This window comes from Amborella trichopoda, chromosome 4 (assembly GCF_054954075.1).
Source record: "Amborella trichopoda isolate Santa Cruz 75 chromosome 4, AtrichopodaSantaCruz75HAP2 v2.0, whole genome shotgun sequence".
NCBI lineage: Eukaryota > Viridiplantae > Streptophyta > Magnoliopsida > Amborellales > Amborellaceae > Amborella > Amborella trichopoda.
The window spans coordinates 57,381,983-57,409,283 of NC_142339.1; the positions used below are offsets into that span (position 1 = coordinate 57,381,983).

General features: G+C 34.0%; 2 protein-coding genes across 3 annotated transcripts; both read left to right on the plus strand.

Moving 5' to 3' along the window:
* Window positions 1-5,675: 5,675 nt before the first annotated feature.
* LOC110006801 (amino acid transporter AVT1I) lies at window positions 5,676-11,724 on the plus strand. 2 transcript variants are annotated; one of them, XM_020664080.2, is made up of 4 exons: window positions 5,676-5,825; window positions 6,167-6,323; window positions 9,993-10,594; window positions 10,943-11,724. In XM_020664080.2, exons 3-4 carry the CDS (start codon window positions 10,049-10,051, stop codon window positions 11,453-11,455), a joined length of 1,059 nt encoding a protein of 352 aa, XP_020519739.2. In that variant the 5' UTR covers window positions 5,676-5,825; window positions 6,167-6,323; window positions 9,993-10,048; the 3' UTR covers window positions 11,456-11,724. The 2 variants fall into 2 exon arrangements, with proteins under 2 accessions (XP_020519739.2, XP_020519725.2); XM_020664066.2 differs by lacking the exon at window positions 6,167-6,323 and having other exon boundaries at window positions 5,677-5,825.
* A 6,172-nt stretch (window positions 11,725-17,896) lies between these two features.
* LOC18422421 (UDP-galactose/UDP-glucose transporter 3) lies at window positions 17,897-24,143 on the plus strand. The gene is made up of 7 exons (XM_006827093.4): window positions 17,897-18,193; window positions 19,086-19,183; window positions 19,299-19,429; window positions 20,557-20,587; window positions 22,535-22,638; window positions 22,940-23,061; window positions 23,485-24,143. Exons 1-7 carry the CDS (start codon window positions 18,090-18,092, stop codon window positions 23,888-23,890), a joined length of 996 nt encoding a protein of 331 aa, XP_006827156.1. The 5' UTR covers window positions 17,897-18,089; the 3' UTR covers window positions 23,891-24,143.
* The last annotated feature ends 3,158 nt before the right edge of the window (window positions 24,144-27,301 follow it).

Sequence of the window (27,301 nt, forward strand, 5' to 3'; positions counted from 1 at the left end):
ATCAATGGTTTTAACCTTGAGTTGAGTTCCCAACTCAACATTAAAACCATTAAACCTTCTACTGAATCCATCTTCGAAAAGATAATTGATCTTTTTCACCAAAGGAGTTGAGACAACATCACCACGACCCTTATGGTTCTGAACCATGTAGAGAAATACGGATTCCACAACATCGGAACAATCCGCTTCTCAATTAGTGTGACAATGCCACATTAGCCCAAGACTCACAAGCAAATAGAAAGAAGAAGAATAACGAATATAAAGTGGAAGCAAAACTTCATTAAAGAAAAACATGGGGTACACAAAGGCATTACAACCTCAACACGCAAGATTAACCTTAACACATGTGACCTCGGGTACACAAAGGCATTACAATCTTGATGCTCAAGATTAACGTTAAACATATGTCCCAATTTTCTCGCCAGACACTTCTCTTTAAATAGGGATTTTTATAACCATATTTCCTACAATAACTACCCACTTGTAACAATAACAACTAACCACCTAGTAGTTTTACAACTTCCTACTACACAAACTTATAAGTACAACCTTACTACATCACTCATGATAAAATACCATAAAAACTAATATACTTTTTAGAAAATACACTAACAATTTTAACAATAAGAATAGTGGACAAATAAAAAAAAGGAGATATAATTCGATAGTGTATTATACACTTTTCCCTTTGTGTGGCAGTAATCTCCTCTCTATAAAAGTAAATCAGACAATTTACTAAAAAAAAGTATATAATAAGACAATTTATCTTCATAAAGAGGTCACGATCACCTATAACATATAGATGTGAAATCCGGTAGTGGAGGTTGTGCCATTAGTTAGATTCAAAGTTCAAAAAATTTCTCAAACTCTTGGACGCACACATCCAAAGGAAAAGGGTGGTTATGACTGTACTGTATCAAACGTAAATGGCCTTGCGGTATGCAATATAATTTCCTAAAGACAATACATGTATAGTGTCTTCCATAGTTGAACATAGAATTGCTTGTAACATTTAAATCACTATAACTATTATAATTTCTATCATCTTCACTTTTCAACATGAAGACGTGTATGTGGTTTTCTGCACATATCAACATACAAGAGACATGACATTTGTATCTAACACTTAAGAAGTTTAGATATTGTTTAACATTTTTTTTTGAAATAATACTAGAAATTCACTTAATGTAAATCCCAACTCTCCACTTTTTCTAAATGGTATATAGGTATGTGGGGCTTGAAATACCAAATTGAAATTAATATTTACATATAATGTTGTAAGAGACACCAAAATGAAATTAATGTATGCAATTTTATTTTTTTTGGTTAATAAGTGGGGAAAGGACCTCTACCTGTACTAAGAATAGAAGTCAGGATGTCATGTTGTGGTATCCACCACCTATGCCTTGCGGCATTCCTACGTTGTGATATCCACAGCTTATGCCTTGAGGCATTCCTATGACGGTATGCATGTAACATTACGACAATAAAAAAGTAACCATGGTCTGTTTATGCGATTCACATATGCTTGTAGAGTTAGTTCGTTTGTTTAGCCCATATGCACCTAATTGATGTCATCCGTTCATATATTATCCTTTAGATATTGCAACCCTCATTTATTTTGCAAAAAGACCTTAGTAGGGCCCATTTTGTTCTTTGATGAAAATCCGCATTACTTCAAAACCAATATATTTAGATGCTAAGCAAGCCTCAACCAGTTAGTTTGATTGGGAACCTTTACTCATCTCTTTAATGTATAATCTTGTGGATTCCCAACAAGCATCTGTGATGAGCTTAACTTCGTATTTTACATAAAACGAATGAAAATTTTTAAATATTGGAATTAAATTTTTCCATTTCAACACAAGAAAAAAGAAAAGAAAAGCCTACCTATTTTTTCATTTGTCCAAAAAAAAAAAAAGGCTACCTATTTTTTTGTGTTTAAACTTATGAATTTTATGTTTATTACATCCTATATTTTAGATATGTTTTCCCTTTTTTAGAGATGTCCAAATTCCCGACCATGCAAAGAACATATTCTGCTATGGGGTGGCATATGAGTGTAACTCGTATAAAATAAGAATTTGTTCTTGATGAAAACAAAAGTCTAGCTTCCCAGACCTCAAAAAAATTAAGCAAATAAAAAGTGAATGAAATATAATGGAAAAAAAAGGTGAACATGCGATATTTTGCATGCTCGACGATCACAATGATTACAAATTTTGTTCTATAAGGAGTAGTCACACCCAAAAATCCAAACCAAATTACGGAAACCAACTCTTTTCCAATATTTTAAATGGATACATTACATCCTTTCGTGTTTCCTAAGTGGATCCCAAAATCTTCATATAGTTCTCCAATAAAATGTCGTATTCCCCTTTAGGGATACCAAAAATAATAGGGTGTGGTTCTATAATGTTGCAATTGTTTTTATTTTATTTTATTTTGATAGAAAGTTCACTAAATTTTATTGCTCTAGAATGCAATTACAGATTTTGAAACGGATACATCAGAAAGAGTAGTACCCACCTTTGGCAAGGAAATCTGCCAAGGCATTTGCCTCTATATAAATGTGAACGAAATAAACAGAGATGAAGCGGATAAATCCAAGATTTGCAACAACAACGGTTTCAGTTCCCACGAGAGAAGTTGTTCCTTCTTGCACCACAATATCACATTAAGAAAATCCCCCCCAATTTCCTATCCACAATAGTACGCAGACCAAAAAGAGGGGCAGAGAGTTCAGCGAAGTTAGCCATCCGAACACCAAGAGGACCTGCATAAGAAAGAACCACATTGCCATCCTAATCTCGAATCACTCTTCCAAAGCCAAATACACCCGGGTTGCCTATCGAGCTGTCATCGAAATTTAATTTATATACCCCCTGTGGCGGTGGCAACCATCTCCCCTTAGGCCTACATAGGTGAAATTCAAGTGGAAGATATCACCTAAATTTCTTCTAACATCAAAATCAGTGATATCCTGCCCCCCAGAGTAATTGAACGAAAAGACTAAATACAGTGCAAAATTCTATCCAAGACCTTTTCACAAGACAAAGTCACCCCTTCGAAGACTCTCCTATTCATCTCTTTCCAAATTTCTCAAAGAATGACTCCTCTAACAATTTGCCAAGTAATAGCCCCCAGCTTCGAAAATGGAACCAAGAGGCCCTCTATTATCCTCACTACTGAGAGGGGCATTACCAATGCAACTCCCAACTTCGCAAAAAACCATCTCCAAATATGGCTAGCAAAGACACAATGTAGGAATAGATAGTTACCTAACTCCCCATCCGCCTTACACAAGAGGCAAATATTTGGTAAAATCTTTCTACGCTTAATGAGATTATCAATAGTGAGCATTCGATCTTGGGCCGCCAACCACAAAATCCTTGAACCTTCAAAGGAAGAGGCCACTTCCATCGTAGCAAGAATAGATATAGACCATCTTGCCCTATCATAGAAGAGCAAATAATACATGGATTTAAAAAAGGCCATTCTTATCAATTTCCCACGTTGCAACCTTAAACAATCCAATCAAGGTGCACCTCCAAAATTTATCATAACATGTAATTTTGGTGTAAAAAATTCTTCGGATCATAAAATTTTAAACTCCAGAACTAGTTAAAATCAAGTAGATCTATAAATATATGAAAATCTTGAAATAGACGGTCTAGATAATGTGTTGCAAGATGCACTATTTCTAGAACTCAAAATTCTTTTTTTTTCATATTCATATATCTTAATGTCGAGATGATCAATTAGAAGGTTTGTCAACATTAAAACAACCTTTTTTGATAGATTTTTTATGTACTTATGTAATTCTACATTTTAAGGTTTCAACCTTATATAAACTTGTTCCAAAATAATATGCTTCCCTATTTATTTGCTTTCTATTTTTTAAAGTGATCTTCTTTTAGGGTCCTCTCTTGACTTGAGTGGTTAAAGCACAAGGGGTGTAGCCTCGTGGCTTATCCACATGGAGAAAAAAGAGAAAATAGAAAATTAAGATTAAATGCCAATTCCAAACAAGCGGTTGTTTTTAAATAATCACGTAAGGGTGTTGTTTGTATAAGGTTGCAACCTTAAACAATCAAATTAAGGTGCACGTCAAAATTTTATCATATATATAATTTTGATATAAAAAACTTTTATCATAGCTTAAGAATCTATTTTCATCTATAATTATAAAATTTTAAACTCCAAAAATGGTTCAAATCAAGTAGATCTATGAACATTTGAAAGTGGATGGTCCAGATAATGTGTTGCGACATAAATTATTTTTAGGACTCAAAATATGCTTTCCTTCTCATATTCATGCATCTTGATGTCAAGATGATCAATTAGAGGGTTTTCCAATACCAAAATAACCTTTTATGATGGAATTTTGAAGTATACCTTAATTCTACATTTTAATATTACAACATTTTATAAATTTTTTCCATCGCATAATAACCATTGGTTTAATTATTTCATATATGGATTATAAGTCAATGATATTTCTGTACTCGCTTTTTGAATTACAATCGTCGTAAAACCCCAGTGGAACCCATCGACGATTACTTAAAGGGCCCCAAATTTCAGGAATGTAACCTTCTCAGCAACCTAAAGACCAATCACAAAAAACAAATAAATAAAAAATCACGTACTTTGCATGCGCCTTAAAAAAATTTAGAGATAAATTTTGGATCCGAAATTTTAGGATTGATACTCTCAACCATGGTGATCGTGAATATAAAGTTTTCAAGAGTTTAAGCTGATGTGGACCTTGTTATGAGCAACAAATGAAACAAACATGCTACTAGAAATAATAAAATGGAAAATATGCTCTATGCTTGTGGATAGGCAATGAATTTTTTTTTTTTGGGTAAATCAATATAGGGAGAAGGACCCCTATTCATTTTTTTTTCATTAATAAATGAGAAAGAAAAAACAATTAACGTATAACTTTATAATAGGACAATTACACGAGATCATGTCGCAAAAGAGAAAGAAAGCAAATATTTGTTGTTGGAGTAATGACCTCAACTAGTGAGGTTTAATAAAGAAGCAAAAAGCAAATCATAACAAACTTAAGGCCTAGCTCAGACCTAACCGGTTCGGTTAGGCTCAATTAATGTATCCGGCAAGCCAAACTCAGTCCACTTGACTTTGACCCCAGTCTTGTCCAGGTCTAGCTTAGACCTAACCGGTTCGGGGTGGTTTGATCTGACCCCATATCTATATATAAGAAAATTGTTTTATGCGGTGGGGACCGCATTTCTATATTTGCGGTCCCGAGGTATAAAGCATCCATCTTCAAGATGAATGCAAATAGGTGATCCATTTAAAAACAATTGAAACTAACGGTCCAAATGTGTTCTTAATAGAATTATTATTTAATTTTAAAATTTATTTATCTATTCGTATTCATGATCTCCACGTCAGACATTACGTGTCTTTAAAAATTAAGTCCAAATATCCATATCAAAAGTAGATTTTTAAGAGCCAACTCATTTCTACATGGACTCATAGAAACCATATCCGAATATAAATTGGAGTGAATCGGATTCTTATATTCTTTTCCATGTGGGTCACTAGGTCCTATGATTCATGCGGAAGTATTGGCATCTATATAGATTCTATTGTGCGTCTTACTCATGTATATATATATATAGGAGTACTTTGAAAGAATTTACAGATGTGTATATATAGAGGAGTAGCTTGAAAGGTAAACCGGAATGCTATGGCCACTTTGCAACAAGAAAATGGAGGAGGTCAGCCCTCACAAGCAACCGGCATAAGTTCAGCAAGAGCTTATCTCAATCTTCTCAACGCGCTCTCTGGTGCACCCTCATATTACTCATCATATTCACTCCATTACCTAGTTTTCTCTACTGCCAATGATCGCATGCTCCCTCGGAAGCAAACTATCCATTTGCTCCCTCGGACAAAGACTAGGGGCATTTTCATGACCCTCAAACTTTGGAGATGTATCCCTCCACACCTAGAGATCAATTCTGAAAATAAATAAATAAATAGTAATTCACACACACATTTATGAGCCTAGGAAAGTAACATCCCAAAGTTCCATTTTAGTAAGATCAAAGTGTTAAAGAGCTCAAAATATATTTTTTTTCTTATAAATAATTATATGATGACATTTAAATGGATCCCAAATTTTCAGATCCAAAAAATCTTTCCAAGTAGAATTCCTACTCGACGGAGCAAACAGACAGTTTGCTCCTGCAGGAGCGTAGTATATGTGCAAAATGCTGTTGGAAAGCTTTTCCCTGTCTCAGGCTGATGTCAAGGTCCCAAATTGACGCCCCAAATGATTTAAGGTGATTCATTCGACTGTGAATAGAAAATGCTTTAATGGATTTGTTGACAAAAAGGTTCATACAACGAATCAATTTTTATGCTACAAAAGTAAGGTGCACTTTCACTTCTTGGAATAGGTTATTTTGATATTAGAAATCCTCCAATTGATTTTCACAAAGGTGTTATTAACTTTGGTCCCAATTGGTTATTCAACCATTGTTGTTAGCTTCGCTTTGCTTTGGATGAATGGTCTTCGAGTTTAATCTTGTCGCCGAGGTAAAGTGATAACATGAAAACTCGTTCATTTGTTTGAATTCAAAAGTTAGAGAGGAAATATACGTAATAAGACCATTTACTTTTGATATAAAATGGTGACAATCATTATTGATAGTTAGATGGAAAATTGGGTGGTTAAAAATGTGTCATTGTCTGAATACAAAGTTTAAAATAAAATATATCATTGTGACACACTTCAATATATTAGATTTCACATCTAATGGCCAAAAAAATTGTAACCTTCATATACTAAAAGTAAATGGTCTCTAGTTAGAAAAAAACAAAACCTATGAATCGTATAACTGTGGGTACAGAAAACTTACGTAACATTGGCATACCAATCCTCTTAAATAGAGGCAAGGACAAAGGAAAGCCGATAAAGATAGAAAAAAAGCATATCTCATGAGAGGGAATTAGCGAAAGCGAAGAGATTTTATTGTTCATTTACTCCCATGGGTAAGCTCAATCTAAAGAGTATTTTGAGGTCCTCAAATTTTGGAATGTACCTTCTTCAACCTATATGCCGTGTTTGATAAAATGAATTTCCAAATTATATTCTTCATGGGCTTGAAAAAAAAAAGGTTTAATTTTTGAAGGGTGATATATAAATGTTAAAAAACTCAAAATTTATTTCTTTTTTTCTTTTGGAACAATCATATGGTGATTTTTAAGTCGTTCCCAGAATTTCTGACAATTTTTTTTTCGAGATTAGTTTTTTGCTCAAGGGAGTAATTGTATAGTATACAAAAGATGGTACGCTTCAAATACAACCTTTACAAGAGAAAATGAAAGGAAATATTTCTCTCTGAGAGTATGAATAAAATATTAATAATTGAAGCAAGAAAATTTTAAGGTTAAAAAGTAATTTATAAAACATCTTAATAAAGTAATAATTTGTTTTGGATTTAATTTATAATATTTATTTGTATTATTCATTTTAAATTTTAAATTTAATCGAAGACTTCCTCTGAATTGCTGGAAGTGCCAAAGTGCCTCCTTTCTTGCACCAAAAGTGAAGATCTAAAACAAAATTGATAATATTGATCTCAATCTTAATACTTTGTGATATTTAAACATATCAAATATTTTTTTTGGATTGTCCATTTTCAAGATTTTTAAGTATGTATATGAATTTGCCCAATTAGCACGAAGTTTGGAACTTTAAAATTGGATAACTTGTAGTGAATATAGATTTTCAGGTCATCCCAGGATTTTTTTTACACTAGAATTGCTATCTTTTGGCAGGAACAGGAGCTGCATCTTACTCTAATTGTTTAAGATTGATGCCTTACATATTATGTGCAACCCTTATTTATTGTACGTGTGTAACGTATTTTGTTGGGATCAAATTGTACACTTCCTCCTCCTAGCAAACCACCAGCATTTGTTAGGTCTGAAAACTTAGGAATCATCTTAAAACCATCCAATTGATTATCGGTTTCAAAAAAATTAAAATATGTAAGTTTTTAAAGGGAAAAGTTTATATAGAGCCGAGGCTCTAAACAATCAAATTTGAGCCTACCTGAAAACTTTCACCGAAAGAGGTTGTTTTGATGCCGAAATATCTTCAAATTGATCATCTCAACATCAAGATGCATGGATATGAGAAAAAAATAAATTTTAAGTTTTGGAAATAGTATATTTTTGGATTGTCAATTTTAAATATTTTCAAGTGTTCATAGATCTGTCAATCTACACTATTTTTTAAGCTTTAAACTTGATAAATAAATATAATATATTTTTTAAAGCTATAACAAATATTTTCAGTATTGAAACCACATTTTTCAACACTATTTGAAGGTATGCTCTAATTTGATTGTTTAGAGCCTCGACTCTATACAAACCACACCCAAGTTTAAATACCTTAACCCTTAATAGAAATGATCTAGAAAATGAATGGCGTGTTCAATCATGATTTTTTAAGGCAATTATAGAGTGCATCTTCTACCTTGCCTGCTTTTTGTTTTCCTTATTAATTTGGTATTTTGGATTAGAACATACCTCACAATTCAAGGTTTAAGAAAAGGGTGTAGTTTTTAGAAGATTACAACCTTGCTTAAAAAAATAAAGTTGTCATATTCTACATCTCCTATTTTAGCTAAACAGTGTCGATTTGATATGTTGTTTAAAACAATGTTAAAAAGCAACATGTCTTTTGAGATAGTAACAAATCTATATTATCTAAATAAAATGAATTGTGTATATCATCGTAAACTTACTTTACTCAATATTAGATTTTTTTTCTCTGAAAAAAAAAAATACTCATACATAAGCTTCTTTTGCCAAATATTTATATTTTTCCCCTGAGGCAGCATTATAACTCGCGCTTTTTAAAAATGAACCCAAATTTGGATTTTCAATATGCAAGTATGCGTTAAACATAGGGAAAGTATGTAAAGAGACCACTTACTTTTAGTACAAAGAGATCATAATCACTCTTGCTGGTTAAATTTTAAATCAGGTCGTTGACTAGCCTCAAAGTTCAAAAACGAAATTTCTCAAACTTCATGACACACCCAGAGCCATCTATTTTAAAATATGATGGTTAGAAGTAATTATGACCTTCTTATAACAAAGATAAATGGTCTCATAGTATATAATCCCATAAACATAAGCCTATAGTCTAAAGATCATAGGTTTTAATTCCATTCAATCCCTTTTTAGCGTGATCCAAACTGAACCAAAAACTTGATATTTCGTTTCTTTCTTTAAGTTTTAGGACTAAAAAAATGGTCGAAGAAATATGCAAAGTGGTTGTTCATGCTCCTAGCATGCTTCAAATATGATCGATATGCTATCCGTCAAAAAAGGATACTTTATATGGGATTTTGACACCCTCGATGGAGAACGAGCATTTTAGGACTTTAATATTTTTTTTTGTTCTTTCCTTTTTAATTATGAGGAGATTGTACTCAAGGAAAATGATTTTGAAGACTTGTTTAGTATAAGGCAATTTACTACAAGAAAGTCAAAATCACTCCAGTCTAAAAAAACTTTATTGCACTTTTAAACTCTATCAGTAGCACCCCAAGCTGGCCAATGCCATATCCAGCAGCTAGAGCGATTGTAACCTTCTTACATGAAAGGTAAAAAAGGTCCTATCCTATATTTTCCCTTCTTTTATATAATATTTTCACATCCAATTCAAACATCCAAAAAGTTTTCATTCACAAGCAATTTCTAATCCACTATTTCAAACATTGGACAACCAACACAAAAGTGTTGAATTCCTTTTGTTGCTTTATTTCAGTTTATTTCTTTTTCCTCTTCTTCCTTAAATGTTAAATGGAACCCAGTGGAAGACATCACATTGTGGCACTTAGCAATCTGACCACCTACGCCTTGAGACGACCATTCTCTCTTTCTCAGTTCGAGTTCATGATATTCCATTTATTTTCCTTTCTTTTATCCAGGAATTGGGGTTTTATCGACCCCGTATGCACTATCCGAAGGTGGTTGGGTATGCCTAATGCTACTCTTCGTAATGGCCTCCGTTAGTTGCTACACTATGTTCCTTCTCAAACGATGTATGGATACAAATCCAAGGATTCATAGCTATTCTGACTTTGGCAAATTCGCCTTCTGCCGAAGAGGTTGGATGACAACATCTGTAGTTCTCTATCTTGGATGCTATCTTCTTGCAACTGAGTTCATGATACTGGAAGGTGACAATCTGGCAAAATTGTTTCCTGGTTTTGAAATTTCAAAGCCAATGTTGGAGGGCAGAAAAGCATTTGTTATTGTCTCCGCCATTGCAATATTCCCTACTGTTTGGCTGCGAGGTCTTGGTCCACTTGCTTATATCGCAGTGGCAGGAGATCTAACTCCTATACTTCTGCTCAGCGCAATTCTATGGTTGGCATTCTTCGACGGCATTGTGTTCCACCAGGGCCGAAAATTTGCAAATCTCAAAGGAATGCCGACTGCTGCCAGTATTTATGCAACCTGTTTTAGTGCGCATGCCACCTTCCCTCTAGTTTATTCTACCATGAAAGACAGGAAGAAGAGCTCAAGCGTAAGCACAGTACACTATATCTTAGTTGTGGTTGCCTTTTTCCTTTCTTCTTTGGTTTGGCTGCGTTTTGAACCTTTGGATTTGAGGCCCTTAGATAACCATGTTTCATCAGTAAATATATATTTTATTTTATCATTGGAAATTTATCGAATTATACTAATTAATTATTTAACAGTTTACCTTTTTTCAAACTATTCCAACTCATGATCATGTATATTTTGATGGGTATTTTAAAATTAAATCCGAAGTACTGGAAAAAGTGCTAAATAGTTTTATCTCTTGTACATTTTGTTAAATCTCCCTTTTATTATTCTCGACTAATGACTATTGCATGCTTTGTCAATATAGATGCTGGTCATAAGTTCTGCTACTGTTGCTGTGATCTATGGAGCAATGGCTTTATCCGGTTACTTGATGTTTGGAGACCAAGTAAAAGCTCAAATAACTTTAAATCTGCCCCCCAAGAATATCAGCTCTGCCATCGCAATTTATGCCTCTATTGCGACTCCATTTGCGAAATACGCGTTGGTGGTAACCCCAATTGTGATTGCAATTGAAGAAGCAACCCCACTATGTAAACATAGGCCCATGAGCCTTCTCATTAGAACCTTGTTGGTGGTTAGTACAGTTATAGTGGCCCTGACATTTCCATTTTTCGGGTACTTATTGGCACTAATAGGATCCTCTATTAGTTGCACCGTCTCTTTATTGCTCCCATGTTTGTTTTACTTGAAGATCACTAATGGCTTGAAGGGTTTCAGGGCAGAAGTGGTGCTTATCTCAGGGATTTTGGGGATGGGACTTTGTATTGCTGTTTCAGGAACTTACATTTCCATGAAGAGGATTGTTCAAAGCTTATGAAGGTTAAAATCATAGAGGCTCATGGTGAAAAGTTCTAAAAGATTACCTAATTGGGCAATCAAAATTCAACTTCTGTCAAAATTCCCACTTCAGTGTAAACTTCTGTCCCACTTAAATTGTATATTTAGAGTAATGGGCTCTAGGATATGTAAAACATATGGTTATGGTTCCGTTAAAAGCTTATCGAGCAAAAAAACAACAAAAAAAAAAGCAAATTGTTTATAAAATTTCTCGACAGGAAATGACAATTATGAAGCCCTTCTTTTGCATTGCATTTTCCTTAAAACTTTGCATCACGTTTCAACTTGATTGCAGTTGTTTTGCAGCCAAATGGTGAGAAACACAGCCAATAAATAACAATACAAATTGCTAAATATTTTGTATTTGAACTTCGTTTTATCTACTAGGTCTCTTGTAAGGGCGGATAGATTAGGAAGAACTCAATCAAAGGATCCTTGAAGGTTATTGGGTTAGTGTCACAAAACTCAAAATTCAGATTTTTTTTTTTTTTTAAAATAACATTTAATAGTTCTTATATGGTTCTCAAAAATTTAGACTAAAATAATATTTTTAGATTTGTGTTTTGCACAAGGGAGTATATGCATATTATGCTCCCATGGGAGCATAGCATACAATGCTCATTACTTATAGCTAAATCTTACACTTAATATATGACATGATATTTGAAGACCAATGTGATTCAAAACAAGATGCTGATGATTTTCTAAGCAACTAAAATTACCATGGATCCGTGGAGTGGATCGTCCATCCTAAATTTGTAATGAACAGTGCAAATGGGTGATCTAGAAAAATAGTAAATACTAAAAAAATAAATAAAAATTAAAATAGAGATTTATAGGGTGGGATTTGTGGGAACTAAGTAAACATCACATAAGCTTAAAAGATACATACATAGGCATACACACATAGAAGGATACCACAATACCATAACAATCTACTTTGTAAGTAGTTTAATAATATTAAATTAGCCCAAGACCCACCACTAAAAAGATAGAAGAAGAAACAATCAAATAGGTGAAAATGAAAGGAAGAAAAACAGCTTTTCATTCAATAAAAAAAACAGGGTACACAAAAGCATTACAAACTTGAAATATGATATCACTTTTCCCCCATAAGTTTTTTAAAAAGAAGTTCTTACAACCAAATTTATAATAAAACTACCAACTTACAACAATAACTACCTATTTACAGTATTAACTACTAACAACCTCTTAATTCTATAACTTCCTAGTGCACAATTATATATACAACCTCAATAACTAAGAATAAACTAAAAAACAAAACTAATATGATTTCTAGACAATACACTTAAATAATTTTAATAGGTTTTGTGGGATAGGCTAGGTCAGGGCCTATACCTTCCTAGAGCCAATTTGGTTTGAGCCGATTCCCAGTCTAGATCAATGGGAATCTTTCTCTAGCAACGCACCCTCTCTCTCTCTATTGTGTACCTATCTCTCTTTAATAAATGTATTTTTATAAAAACAACTTACAATAAAAAGAATTAGACCGACACTAATCCACCATGATCCGAACTGCCTTCACTTTGGATTTCAAGTTTGAAAGTCCCAAACCTTGAAGGTGATGAAGTGATGGGTGTAGGGTTTTCAGGAACCCCTAGCTTGTAGAACCGGGAATCCTAAATACCTGGATCCCACCCAAGATCGTATGCATGATTGGCTAAATACGAAGTAGATTAATACAACTATAAATCCAGTGTGAGAAATAAAATAAACACAAAAAGGCACACTATAAAAACACAAGATTTACGTGGTTCACCCCATAGAGCTAAATCTACGGCCTCGACAACTAGAAATCCACTATCACAATGAAGATTACAGTTTTGGATTACAAGAAATAATACCTATATCTAAACATTGGTAAAAATCATCGACAATCTTCCCTTTTAAACCTGCTCCCCCGATCGAGCAACACCTTCAATCAACCTCTTTCCCACCGTAATATCGCTACCGGAAGATAATATCGAGAGTAATATAAAGATTTTTTCTATCTAGAAGTGGAAGTTAACCAACTCAAAACTCATGAGAATACCACATCTATCTTGGAGGCTATGTCTCTCTCTTGAAGACCCATCTCCCTCTTGGAGATCCAGTCCCATAACCCCAAAAGTTGTGACTCTCAAAAGATGGGTCTTATGTCTTCCTTCACTCTCTTATAAAAATATTACTTTCTTGCTTCCTAAAAAAATCAATTAGCTACCACCAAACCCAACAATGGGATTTTGGACTAACCACAAAATTTCTTAAGGGCTTTGGCTTTAAGCTGTCTCTCCTTCGGACGTTGAAGGTTTAAAATGAGCCATATTCAAAAGAATAATGGCACTTTTAATTCCGACGCATGAGTCAAGCCCAAGATTGAACTCCAAACCGCTAACTATAAAGAAAAAATTACATGCTACCAAGGATGAATGACATTAGAAAACAAACATTGGGGTGTGGGGTTGAGAAGTTTCAAATAAGGTATTTAGGATTTGCCTTTTATTGATACAAGAATGTCAAGGTCGATCTAGGACCGAGTGGTTCAGACAGTGCGGTATAAGCTAGACTTATAGAAAGCAAAATTGTTTTCAATGAGGGGGAAGTTTGACATCAATAAAATCTACTTTGGCCGATTCATCCATATATTAAATATCCTTGTTTAGAATGCCCAATGACATTGTGAAGAGGTTGGAGAGGCTGATGCGTAATTTTTTATGGCGTGAAATGAGGAAAACCAGATAATTCAGTCGGGTAATTAGGAACAGGTACCCTTGTTAAAGATTGGGGGTATGCGAATCAAAAGAGGATCATGAATAGTGCATTACCTACAAAATGGTGATGGAGATGTACAATTGAAAATGAGCATCGCCTAAGACAATATGGAGTAGATAGGGATCACAATGATAGGCATTGTTGTTGATAGGGAGAGAAACAACTGAGATTCTTACAGCTAAAACGGATTAGTGATGACCACTCAAAAGTTCAATTTCCTGTACTATTTCAAAAAGTGACATCAAAGAGTGCTAAATTTAAAGATTTAGTCACCTTATTAGGGATGAATGCAACTTGGGGAACCCAATGTAGATATAACAGATAATCAGTAGAATGTTGATATAACAGACACGGTAGTATGCATATATATCCTATTTAAGAGAAAGGGTATAATTTTTCCAAATATATGTACTTTATGTAAGGAAAAAGTTTATATAAGTGCGAGGCCTTAAACAATCAAATTAGGGTGCACTACAAAATTTTCAGTAGAAGGGGTTGTTTTGATGCCAAAATATCCTCAAATTAATCATCTCGACTTCAATATGCATGTACATGAGAAAAAAATGGATTTCAAGTTTTGGAAATAGTGCATCATGTAATGCCTTTTTCGACCATCAATTTTCAAGATTTTTCTATATCCGCTTGGTCTACACTATTTTTTAAGCTTTAAATTTTATAATTGGAGATGAAAATATATTTTAAGGTTATCCCAAAGATTTCCAGTATTGAAACTACAGTTCTCGATACTATTTGAAGTTGTGCTTTACTTTGATTGTTTAGAGCATGGGCTCTATACAAACTGCACCTTTTATGTAAAAAAATTGAAGAAACTATAGATCATTTATTTTTGGAGTGTGCTTATGTAGGGATCTCGAGATCCCCTCGCTTGTGGAATCCGGAATCCCAAATATCGGGATCCTACCCAAGATCGTGTACTCAATTGGCCAAATACAAAGTAGATGAATACAATTAGAAATCGAGTGCGAGAAATAAAGCAAACATAAAAATCACACCACAACACACGATTTACGTGGTTCATCCCGTAGGGTTACATCTACGGCTTTAACAACTAGAAATCCACTATCACAATGAAAATCACAATTTTGGGTTACAAAAGAGAATAACTATCTCTAAACATCGGTAAAAGACCATCACCGATCTTTTCTTCTAAACCCGCTCTCCAAATGGAGCCATTCCGTCGATCAAAATCTTATTTCTCAACGTAATACCATACCGCTATCGGAAAGATAACCTCGAGAGCAACCGAGATGCTTTCTCTCTCTAGAAGTGAAAGTTAACCAACCCAAAATTCATGCAAATACCGCATCTCTCTCGAATATCATGTCTCTCTCTTGAAGACCCATCTCTGTATTGGAGATCCATTCTTATAACCTTCAAAGGGGTGACCCTCAAAGGAAAGGTATTATGCCCCTCTTCGCTCTCGTATAAAGATATCACTTTCTTGCTTCTCAAAAAAATCCATTTTTTATTTTCCATAATACCCTTAATCTTTAAAAAAATATATATATGTATAATGATTGGGTATCACCAAATCCAACCGCTTACACAAGATACGTATAGGAATGGGTAAGAAATGAAATGGATATTCAAGTATTTATGGCAACTCAACACAACTAATACATTCACGTAGTGGGAGTTACTTGATGTTACTACTTAGGGCAAGACGTTGTGGAAGATTGTTAAAGGGGAAGTGGTGTGGGAAGTTTGAAAAGGAAGAAATCATGGATGTTTTCAAAATGTTACACTGAAGGCGAATGGATTTATAGGAAAAAAATAAGGGGTGTGTCAAAGTTAGATTTCAAGTATAATTTGAATGATGTGATTAGGATGAGAAGAAAAGTGAATCATGGTTCTAATGTGTGGGTGGCACCTGAAAGGGGGTTCATCAAATTAAATTTCTATGAAAGCTCATATGGGAATCTAGAAAGGGTCGGAGTTGGGGGAATGGTGCAAGGTCTCAATGGTGATGTGTTAAGAAGGTATGCCCTATTGGACAGTTGATAGCTAATGAAGTTAAGGTCCTTGTTGCAAGGATTGAAGATAGCTAAAGGTTTTGGCACCATAAATTATTGCTATAAATGTAATAAATTGGTGCAATAAGGAGATGAAGGTTTTCATTGAAGTAAGATTTAGGTATTGGTATAGGGACAATAATTCTAGGGAAAGGTTTTTATACTTCTTTTACAGCATAAAAGAACTATCCTCCCCCTACCATCCAGCCATCCAATCTTGATCAAGAGAGTCACTCACCGTTTGATCTTAGATCCGACCTCTCAAAGTATTTTATTTTTAGTTTTTTTTTTGTACAAATTGTATAGATATAAAATTTGGTACGTGTCATCTTCTCATTGGTGCGCACTTATAAAAAATATTAAAAAATAAATTTTCAATAAAATATAATAACCAAAATACCCCTTGACAGGTATTTTGATCATTTTATTTTATTGGATATATTTTTCACTAGTGTGAGTTTAATAGAGGATTGGACGTCCAAAATTTGGTCTCAAAATAGTTTATAGAAAATAAAATAGTGTATAGACGTGACATTGTGATTGGGGCAATCTTAGCCCTCCATTCAAAATGGACAATTGGATAAGGGGAAGTATATAAGTTTTATGCTGTAGGGGAAGCATAGAAAGCTTACCCATAATTCTATAGGTAATTTGTTGGGGAAGTATTTAATATATAGCAAGAAGGATAATGAAGGGGAGAAATGTGAGTGATACAGAAAATCGGGGCAATCTCTACAACTATTTTTTGTTGTATTTTTGTGTCAGAAATGTATATAATGAGACTATTTATTTTTTATACAATGAGGTTACAATCATTATTAAACGGTAGATTTGAAATCCGGGGTTGAAGATATGTCATTGTTTAAGCACAAAGTTCAAAACAAAATTTTTCGAATGTTACAACGCATTTTTATTTATTGGATTTCATATCCAATGGCTAAACGCCTAAAAATGATTATAATCTCTTTGTAGCAAAAATAAATGGTATCATAATAGACAATCCTTTTTGTATATAATACATATAAATGCACATTTGTATATTTGATTAAATCAATAAAGTGGTAACCTTTTGTAAAAAAAAATCAAAATAGAAAAGAAGCGTATAAAAGTGAAAAATAAAATTTAAGAAGTGTATAATAACGTTAATTCAAGAGAGGTGAGCTTAAATTTATGAAAAAAATAAAAATAAAAAATAAAAAACATGATAAGCTGGCTTTCAAGAACTTACTAACATAACTCGAGAAAAACAAAAAAAAAAAAACCACACTGGAGAGGCCTCTCTCCTATGAAGAAACCGTCAGATGCGCTAAAATTCATCCTGACCGTCCATCTCAAATCTTCTCACGTGTCGTCGCTTCTCTAACATTTAAAATGTCCGCAATGTAAGTGTCCAAATTAATAAGCTCCTTTGCTACGCGTGGAGGCAACCAATCACAAACATTTCTTCTGCCTTATAACCAATGCGATCATGCCACGTACTAAATTCCTACGCAGTGATCCGGTCTCTTTTCCTCCCTATATAGAGCGATCTCTTTACCGTTATTTATACTTCACGAAATTTCCCGTAAATTCTTCCCGGCGCCTCTGTCTTCACATTGAAGCATTTTCCGGCGAATTCCCTGCGGTTCTGTATAGAGCGAGGCATTCTCCGGTGTCTGTGCCAAGGGAGACATTTTCTGGGCAATTTTTCGGTGTTTATTTGTGAAGGGAGGCGTTTGACCGTCAATTTCCTGGCTTCTCTCTGAAAAGGAGAAATTTTCTGGCGTGTTAAGAGCCGGATCTAAGATTTTCCGGCGATCTTTTGGGGCAATGGAAGGCCGAGGGCCTGGACTCGGTCGAGTCCTGGTTTTGGTCTTCTGCATCGCTGGTATCTGGTCCGCTTATATCACTCAAGGTGTTCTCCAAGAGACCTTGTGAGTTTCTCTCTCCTTCTCTCTCTCAGTGGCATCCTTAATGGCGCAGTGGCATCCTTACTCGCCATTATTTTCTTTTCTATTTGATTAATGTGGATGGAATTGTGATCAATCTAGCCATACCTTTGGCGAATGTCATTGTGTTTGATTCTACAATCCTCATTTGTTTTTAATGTGAAGTTTTTTATTTTTTGCAAATTTGTTCCTTTGAATTTTGGTTCGCAATTACAAATATCTCTGTGTTTGAGATTACCTCGCTGGCCATTGTACCGACAAATAAAAATATTTTGTTGCATTTGAAATGGAATTTAGGCTTTCTATTCCTTCTATTCACCATTATCTGCTGGAATTATTTATTCTTTTGCACTTAATCATGCTAGCAAAAATACTTGTGAATGTCTTAAATTTTTAAGGGTTTGTCTCATGGATTTGATGGACTACTGGATCAATTCGTATGCAATTAAAGAGAATTTCAGTTTTTACATCTTTTACCCTAAGTTTTTTTCCCCTTCAATGTCAAATTTGATTTATAATGGCTTGAAATTGTAATTTTTTTTATTCTTTTGTTATTCCTGGTGTGCTTTTAAGTTTCTGTAATGCATTCTTATGTATTTATACTATAAAAATTAATGCTTTTCTGAACTTAGAAGCAAAGTCCCAACTGTTTTATACTTTTTATTCTTCCATTTTTACATGTGGATATTGATTCATGTACTTCTTTCTTAATTACGTTTCTCAATACTTGTAATAGGTTCTGAAAGTTCTCCCTTTATTTCCTTCTTTTGTTTCTATTGTGTATAGTTACGAAGATTTTAAACGTGATGAGGCATTTAAGATGGTTGAATATGACAAAGTATGGTATTCATTTGATTTATGAATGGTTTGTTTGTAGGTCTACCAAGCGATTTGGTCCTGATGGGAAACGGTTTGAACACCTTGCATTTCTCAATCTCGCTCAAAGTGCTGTTTGCTTTTTCTGGTCATTGATAAGTAAGCTTTGAGATTTTGATTTATAATCTGATGGCAATGGGATTTTCTTTAATACTGGTTTTGAAATGAATTGACTTAAGCTTTCTTTGATGTTGTTCGCCGCTATTTCTGATAGTGATAAGGCTTTGGTCTGGAAGTCGAGGTGGTGGAGCTCCATGGTGGACTTATTGGAGTGCAGGTATCACAAATACTATTGGTCCAGCAATGGGTATTGAAGCATTGAAATACATCAGTTATCCAGCCCAGGCAAGTTCAAAGTTGTTAAATTTGTCGATTGCAATATAAACATGGCAGCATAGAGGTAGCTAATTTGAATGATTTGCATTATCATGTTGGATAGGGGCAATAACTGTTAAAATGATAAAATGATGCCTTGGATCTTCAGAAATTGAATTCTTAGGCTTATGAAATTGAATGATTTTGTGAAAATTGAATGAAAAATTCTATTCCAAACTTCTACCTCTCTTGAGGTGTTTTAGGTTGGGTGGAGCCCTTGTTAAGCAGGACGCATACTGGTGCATTGCTTCGTGTTCTTTTTTTTTTTTTTTTTTTGGTATCCAGTGATAGGATTTGAACTTGTAGATTACCACTTGTGTACTACTACATGACTTTGTTTATAGACTGTTGAACAAGTCCTGATAATAAATGACACTCCCATTCCCATAATGCAAACTCGTTCAGCAGAATGATTACCAGTAGTGTACTACTACATTACTTTTTTAAAGGACGTTGAACAGTTCCCAATAATAAATGACACTCCCATTCCCATAAATGCAAACTCGTTCAGAAGAATGATGATTGACTTAGCTAGACACTGGGCCCTTAAGCTTTGAAATAGGCAAACATGGGCATGGAGCACGAGGAAGAGTTACAAGTACATATCAAGATCAGGACGTGTTTCAATCTCATCATCCCTATGCCTAACCCTTACGATGGGTTTAAGTATTTATCATTCGAAACTCATTCTGAGAAACTAACTAAACGAATGCCTGTCTGCTGTAAGAGAATCTAAAAGCACCGAACAGAGTACACAGCATAATACTTGAGTGGCCTCGTATTACCAATGGCAATTCAAAAGAATGAGTGGGCTCATAGAAAAATGTGCTTAACAAAGGAAACACGGAAATACCACATTTTGCAGATGACTTCTGTATCCAATTTAGTATTTTACCTCTGCAGAACGGAACATAGATATGGTAATTTGATGACCTGTCACAATTTAGTATTTTACCTGGATTTGAGCACTGTGATTAAGGATAACCTGTTCGTTCATTCACATATGGCTGTTTTGTTCGTAGTGTTACCATGAATGCATGATGGATTTCACAAAGAAGTAAAAGCGGGTCTAACAAATGAGATTTGTTTATGTACAGGTTTTGGCAAAATCCTCAAAGATGATTCCAGGTAAGCTTTTAAATTGACCGTTTTTCTCAATAACAACATATATGTACATATGTGGTTATTATGTAATATTGTTTTTCTATGCTATATTACAAAACATATCCAGTTCACACAGATGGTTTATATTTCTAGAGCCTGAGGTGGATTTTTAAATAAGTAGCTGCAACCAAGGTTTCCATTTGGTGAGAAATATTAAGTAAACTGTTGTTTCTTGACTCATTCCATTGATGAACTACTTCGCTACGCATGGGAAACTATCAAAATACGGAATTGACATGATATGCATTTTTACTTTCACAAAAATGACTATATGAGGAACAAACATAACAGTGAGTATTAAGCACTTCATTTACTGCATTTCACTAGTTTCAGTGGAATTGCCCAAGTGTTAAACATTAAATTGTTGTCTGGGAAACATTATATATCCACACTGATTCTAATACCAGTTGGAAATGTTGGTCTAACAAAAGCAAGTGTATGGTCATTTTCTATTAAACCAGGCATCCTGCCCATTGAAGTTTTTACCGATGGTCTTTTACGCACATTTCCCTCCCATCTCTTTTTAGTAGTCCAGTTTGCTGGCTTCGAGAAATGTTTCTTACGTATCTTACCGACATTTGCATAGCTTTTATTTGAGTCTTTTGCATATTTTCTATACAACAATTCTTAATGTTCCTTAGAAGCATACAAATTTGTGAGGAATTTCTTTCCCAAGTGAACTTGAAATGTGTTTCACCTCTTGATTAGGCAAGTATCACTTGATACAACATGTTAAGATATGATGGATTCACATTTGTTGTTTAAGATTTTCTTGTTCAAAATGTGTTATATACTTAATGATAGAAAATGAACATGGCCTATTTTTCAGAATAACTGTTTAGATACTGTGAATGGTGTACTTTTACAAATTATATTTTTTTTTTTAGTGTGTTAACATTGTATTTAAGTAGTGAAAAATTACAAAGAGGGGAGTGAAATTTAAAGAGGCAACCCACAGATGGGTGCCCTATACAAAAAGGAATATCCAAGCTATAAAAAATGAGATGCTAAGCCAAGATGAAACAAAAATAGGAGTGAAGGGGAAAGTGCATGCTCAAAAAGGTGCTAAGGCACTTCCCGGCATTGTGCTCAGGTTTACTTCCCAATAAGGAGGCCCCTTCCTTAGCAAGGTAGTCGGCCTCAGAATCGGCTCCTCTCCAAGTGTGACTCCTCAAATTTGAGTTGGATTGCTAAGTTGGAGTATCTTATAAAAAACATCATCAATCTCCAAGACCACGGTGTCCTACTCAAGGCCCAAGCCAGCACACTCTTGGAATCACTGTTGACGATAAGAGTATGGCCCCAAGATGGATCAAAACTCCTTAGGAATTCTTGGAGTGCTTGGGCTTCTGTGGTTTGGAGTCAGAAAACCTAATAGGAAGGGAAAAAGGGAGCAGGATGACTCCGTCTTTGTTTCGAAATAACCCCTTGATGGTCTTCACAGGGAAGCCCGAGAGATTCTAAGAGATTTCAGGTTCATTTTGTTTGGAATACAAATTACCATATTTTGTAATGTTAATTTAATAATCTTTAACTATTTATATAGATAAGGTGCCTAGGGACTGCACCTGCCTAGGTACAAAAACACCCATCTAGTGTGGTATTTTTGGTATTTTTTGTTTGGATTATAAAAATGTATGAAAATGTATTTTTTATACAAAATATGGTTTTTGTTTGGATTATCAAAATGTATGAATATGCATTTTTATACAAAATTTGTTTTTTGTTTGGATTATAAAAATATATGAATATGCATTTTTATACAAACTCTGGACCTAAAATGGGATCTTCGACATTGTGCCACCTGGCAGTTTTTGAAACATTGATAATTGGAGTATTCTTTCTGGAGAGACTGAATTCTAGATGAGTAACCCACATGTCTAACCATTCTCTTCATCTTCTTGGCTGTAGTGATGCTGATGGGAACTCTTGTTTATGGTATTAAATACACCATTCCAGAGTACGTGTGCACTTTCCTTGTTGCTGGTGGTGTATCGGCATTTGCACTAATGAAGGTAATTTGAATTTTTTTTTAAAAAAAATGTGTTTCTCTTTTGGGTGCAATGTATATTTCTTACTCTTGGTCATCTTTGCTCTATCTTCAGACCAGGTCAAATATTTATCTTCTTTTTCTTTTTTCACGTTGTATTGAGCGAGTCATCGTTAATTTCCTACTTGAAAAGAAGTAAACAAGCTTCTTTGCTTGAATCACCGAGCATTTATCCATAAACAGTGGAGGCATGAATTATAATTTTCTAGTGCTAGAAAGTTGCATTTGTTTTTCTCCCTTTAACTTGGTGTTTCTATTGTGCACAGCCCAGCTCAAAGACCATTAGCAAACTTGCACACCCAAATGCCCCTCTTGGCTATGGTTTGTGTTTCCTCAACCTCGCTTTAGATGGATTTACAAATGCCACCCAAGATAACATATCAGCAAGGTAATGATAGCTGTTATTTCTGCATAGGAGCTTTCCCCCTTTTCTCTTTTTCTCTTTGTCTTTTTTGTTCTTCTTCCTTCTCTTTGTTTTTTTGGCATTTATTTTTGGTTAGTCCATGAACCTTGGAATATATGTCGTGATAAATTCACGATATTTCTTCGAAAGAAAACTTGGGTGCTTTTCATACTGTTTTAGGAAGCATACCATGCATGCCTGTTCTCAACTTGTATGGTGCAGATGAACCACAGTTCGAATTTCTAATGACATTCACCTCAGAACTATGCTTCATCTTCACCGTCCATCTTGGGAATAGACTACAGATGCCATACTTGTGCATGGTACTACCGTGCACACGATTTTTATGCTATCCTCCTCATCTTCCTTCATTATTTGACGAAGCAGTGCCTCTGTCTATCCAAACAGGTACCTGAAAACAAGCGCATGGGACATAATGCTGGGTATGAATTTATGGGGAAGCATCTATAACATACTCTACATGTTTGTTTTGTCTCGTAACATTGGCTTCGAGGCCATTGCATTTTGCAGGGAGCATCCCGAGGCAGCTTGGGATATTTTAATGTACTGCCTTTGTGGAGCTGTAGGCCAAAACTTCATCTTCTTAACAATAAGCAGATTTGGCTCTTTGGCCAACACCACTATAACTACTACTAGAAAGTTTGTGAGCATAGTGGTTTCTTCTCTCGTAAGCGGCAACCCTCTCTCTATCAAGCAATGGGGTTGCGTATTCATGGTCTTTTCAGGCCTGTCTTACCAAATATATCTCAAGTGGAAGAAGCTAAAGATGAAGAAGAAGAAGAAGGCCTTGTGAGGATTCTCCCTTTTCATTTTTGTTTTTGCTTTTAGTTGGGGGGAATTCTCTTATAGTTTCCATATCCTTTCATCTCTTCCAGAATGGGGAGATGGGTGTAGAATTTAGTGAATGAAATGTAGAGGAATATTATTTTTACCGAGGCTAATTCCAGAATTGGGAGATAAAAGAGTATAGAATTTAGTGATTGAAATGTAGAGGTATATTATTTTTACTGAGGCTAATAGAATTGAATTCAGCAGTTCTAATTTTAGTAAGGGAAGATCTGAGGGGAAAGAATGGTATTTGATTCACCTTTTCTTTCTTTTGCTTTATTTTAGTTGCTGATCCTTCTCGACCTCTCTTAAAAGTGGAGCTGGTGTACTGTTCAGTGATCTAGCTGTAAGCATATAGCAGTTGATTTAAAAAAGGGTGTAGTTTTTATAAGGTTGCAACCTTAAAGAATCCAATTAAGGAGCATCTTGAAATTTTATATAATTTTGTTGTAAAACATTATTAGTATTATCTTAAAATCTATTTTCATACCTAATTAAAAAATTTTAAATTCAAAAAATGGTTAAAATCAAGTAGATCTGTAAATAATATGAAAATCTTGAAAATGGACGGTCTAGATAATATGTTGCAAGATGCACTATTTTGGACATTCAAAACTTTTTTTCTTTCATGTTAATAGATCTCGATGTCGAGATGATTGATTAGAGGGTTTTTTTAACATTAAAACAACTTTCCGATAAATTTTTGAGATGGATATGTGATTCTACATTTTAAGGTTGCAACCTTATATAAAATTTTTCCTTTCAAGGTTGCAACCTTATATAAAATTTTCCCTTTCAAAAAAAAAGAATCCTTCTCGACCTCTCTTAAAGGTGGAGCTGGTGTACTGTTCAGTGATCTAGCTGTAAGCATGTAGCAGTTGATTTAAAAAAGGGTGTAGTTTTTATAAGGTTGCAACCTTAAACAATCCAATTAAGGAGCATCTTGAAATTTTATATAATCTTGAATTCCAATTAAGGAGCATCCAATTAAGGAGCATCTCCGTGTGGATGTGCAGTGTAAAAGTATTATCTTAAAATCTATTTTCATACCTAATTAAAATATTTTAAATTCAAAAAATGGTTAAAATCAAGTGGATCTATAAATAATATGAAAATCTTGAAAATGGACGGTCTAGATAATATGTTGTAAGATGCACTATTTTGGATATTCAAAACTTTTTTTCTTTCATATTCATAGATCTCGATGTCGAGATGATTGATTAGAGGGTTTTTTTAACATTAAAACAACATTTCCGATAAATTTTTGAGATGGATATGTGATTCTACATTTTAAGGTTGCAACCTTATATAAAATTTTTCCTTTCAAGGTTGCAACCTTATATAAAATTTTCCCTTTCAAAAAAAAAGAATGCATAGTAATATATTTTTGCTTAAGTTTCTAAGGCCGTGCTACATATATTATTTAAAATAAGGGGCGGTTGGAGGTATGTTGATTCCTAGACAAAGACTGGTAAAATCATTCTCAGACTCAGCCACAGATTTTAAATCTGACAATTAGGTTGACAATTAGGTGTGGTTGTGATTTCTTTATATCACAGTTAACAGTTTTAGTATAAACTAAGGGTGTGGTTTGCATTATTAGGGTGCAACCCTAAACTATCAAAGTAAGGTGTACGTCCAAATTTTAAATTTTATTATTGGATGTAAATTTGGTATAAAATGGTTTTAAGATAGTTTGAGAGTCTATTTTGTTATCTAATTATAAATTTTGAACTTCAAAGATTGTTTAGATCATGTAGATCTATAAACATATGAAAATCTTGAAAATGGACTGTTTGAATAATGTGTTGCAATGTGCAATATTTTTGGGATTCCAAATCTTTGTTTTTTTTTTTAAATGATCAATTAGAAGGTTTTCCAATGTCAAAATAATCTTTTTTTTTTTTTGTTGATTATTTCATCGACAACAATCTTTTTTGGTTGATTTTTGAGGTGCACTTTAATTTTACAATTTAAGGCTGTAATTTTATATAAACTTTTTCCTATCATAAAATAAAAGATAAAAGGTGGGGAGAAGTGTCTTTGATTGTGTTTAAGTATGCCGGGTTTTAATTTTCCTCGTTTTAAATGTTCCTCAATAATAAAATAATAATTGTCCAAATTTTGTTTAATGTTAAAAGATTTTGGTAAATTTAGTGCTGCACCTTAAAACATTTGGGGAAAATTAATTTTGGAAGAAATTATTGTGAATCCATATTGTCTCTTTTGTTTGGAATTCGAAATTATGAAATGTTGCACATCTAACGGATCTGGAATTTGAAAAACACTGCACATCCACACGGAGACTTCCAAATAGAAATTTCAAAAAAAAAAGTGTCGCAAGATTCGGAAATCTCCCGTCTCTAGAGCTACACGGTTGATTCAGGCGGCCCTTGGCAACTTTAGAAGATACATTTCTTTTAAAATTAAATCGTCTGTCTCGCAAGACAGGGATATTCTAACTTGGTGACGTGATCAAAATAATATTTTAAAAAATGCTCATGTGGATTGGAATCATCGACCTATTTTTTGACTAAGGGTGTAGTTTGCATACGGATGCATTCGTTGGTGTAGAGATAAGGTGCATATAATTTTGATGTAAAAGGTTTTTAAGGATTTTCTCAAAATCTACTTGTATATCTAATTATAAAATTTAAAATTTCAAAAATAGTTAAAATCAAGTAGATCTGTAAACATATGAAAATCTTGAAAATGGACAGTGTAGATAATATATCGTAAAATGCACTATTTTTTAGACTTAAAATCTTTTTATTTTTCATAGTCATACATCTCGAGATGATCAATCAATTTTCAACATTAAAACTAGCTTTTTCGATAGATTTTTTAGAAGCACCCGTAGTTCTACATTATAAGGTAGCATCTTTATATAAACTTTTTCCTCCCCTCAATATATCAAGAATGAGACCGTTCTTGCCAAGGACAACCCTGTTCACTGATGTACAAAATTTTTTATTTTCTCTATTGTTTTATTTATTTATATTGCCAACTCTCCTGGATGGATGGCAGATCCATTCACCGATCACGATCGTCAATTCGTCGACCTGGACCTGTTTCTCGGATGGTTGGTTGACCTCACCGATTCGGATTTTCAAAGATTGGATAAACGTACTCACATACGCATCTCATCAGGCTTAGGTGAGACTTTGATTAATCAAGCGCCTCAGTTCTACACAATTCTAAACCAAGTAGTGAGAGTATAAATTCAATTGTCCCCATGAACCATGCAACAATCGTTTTTAACATTTAATCCTTTGCTAAGTCAACTTTTTAATAAATGCCAACATTTTAGTACCACCCAAAAAACAAAAAACATTTACTCGTAATCTAAGTCAATTTTTTAATAAATGCAAACAAT

Bases quoted from the DNA above. Each gene is read 5' to 3' on its own strand.
- LOC18422421 (XM_006827093.4), top strand. From the start codon at position 18,090: ATGGAAGGCCGAGGGCCTGGACTCGGTCGAGTCCTGGTTTTGGTCTTC. The intron at 19,184-19,298 runs GTAAGCTTTGAG...TATTTCTGATAG, and splicing joins CTTTTTCTGGTCATTGATAA to TGATAAGGCTTTGGTCTGGA. The intron at 23,062-23,484 runs GTAATGATAGCT...CTATCCAAACAG, and splicing joins CAAGATAACATATCAGCAAG to GTACCTGAAAACAAGCGCAT.
- LOC110006801 (XM_020664066.2), top strand. From the start codon at position 5,726: ATGGCCACTTTGCAACAAGAAAATGGAGGAGGTCAGCCCTCACAAGCA. The intron at 5,826-9,992 runs GTGCACCCTCAT...TCTTTTATCCAG, and splicing joins TCTTCTCAACGCGCTCTCTG to GAATTGGGGTTTTATCGACC. The intron at 10,595-10,942 runs GTAAGCACAGTA...TTGTCAATATAG, and splicing joins ACAGGAAGAAGAGCTCAAGC to ATGCTGGTCATAAGTTCTGC.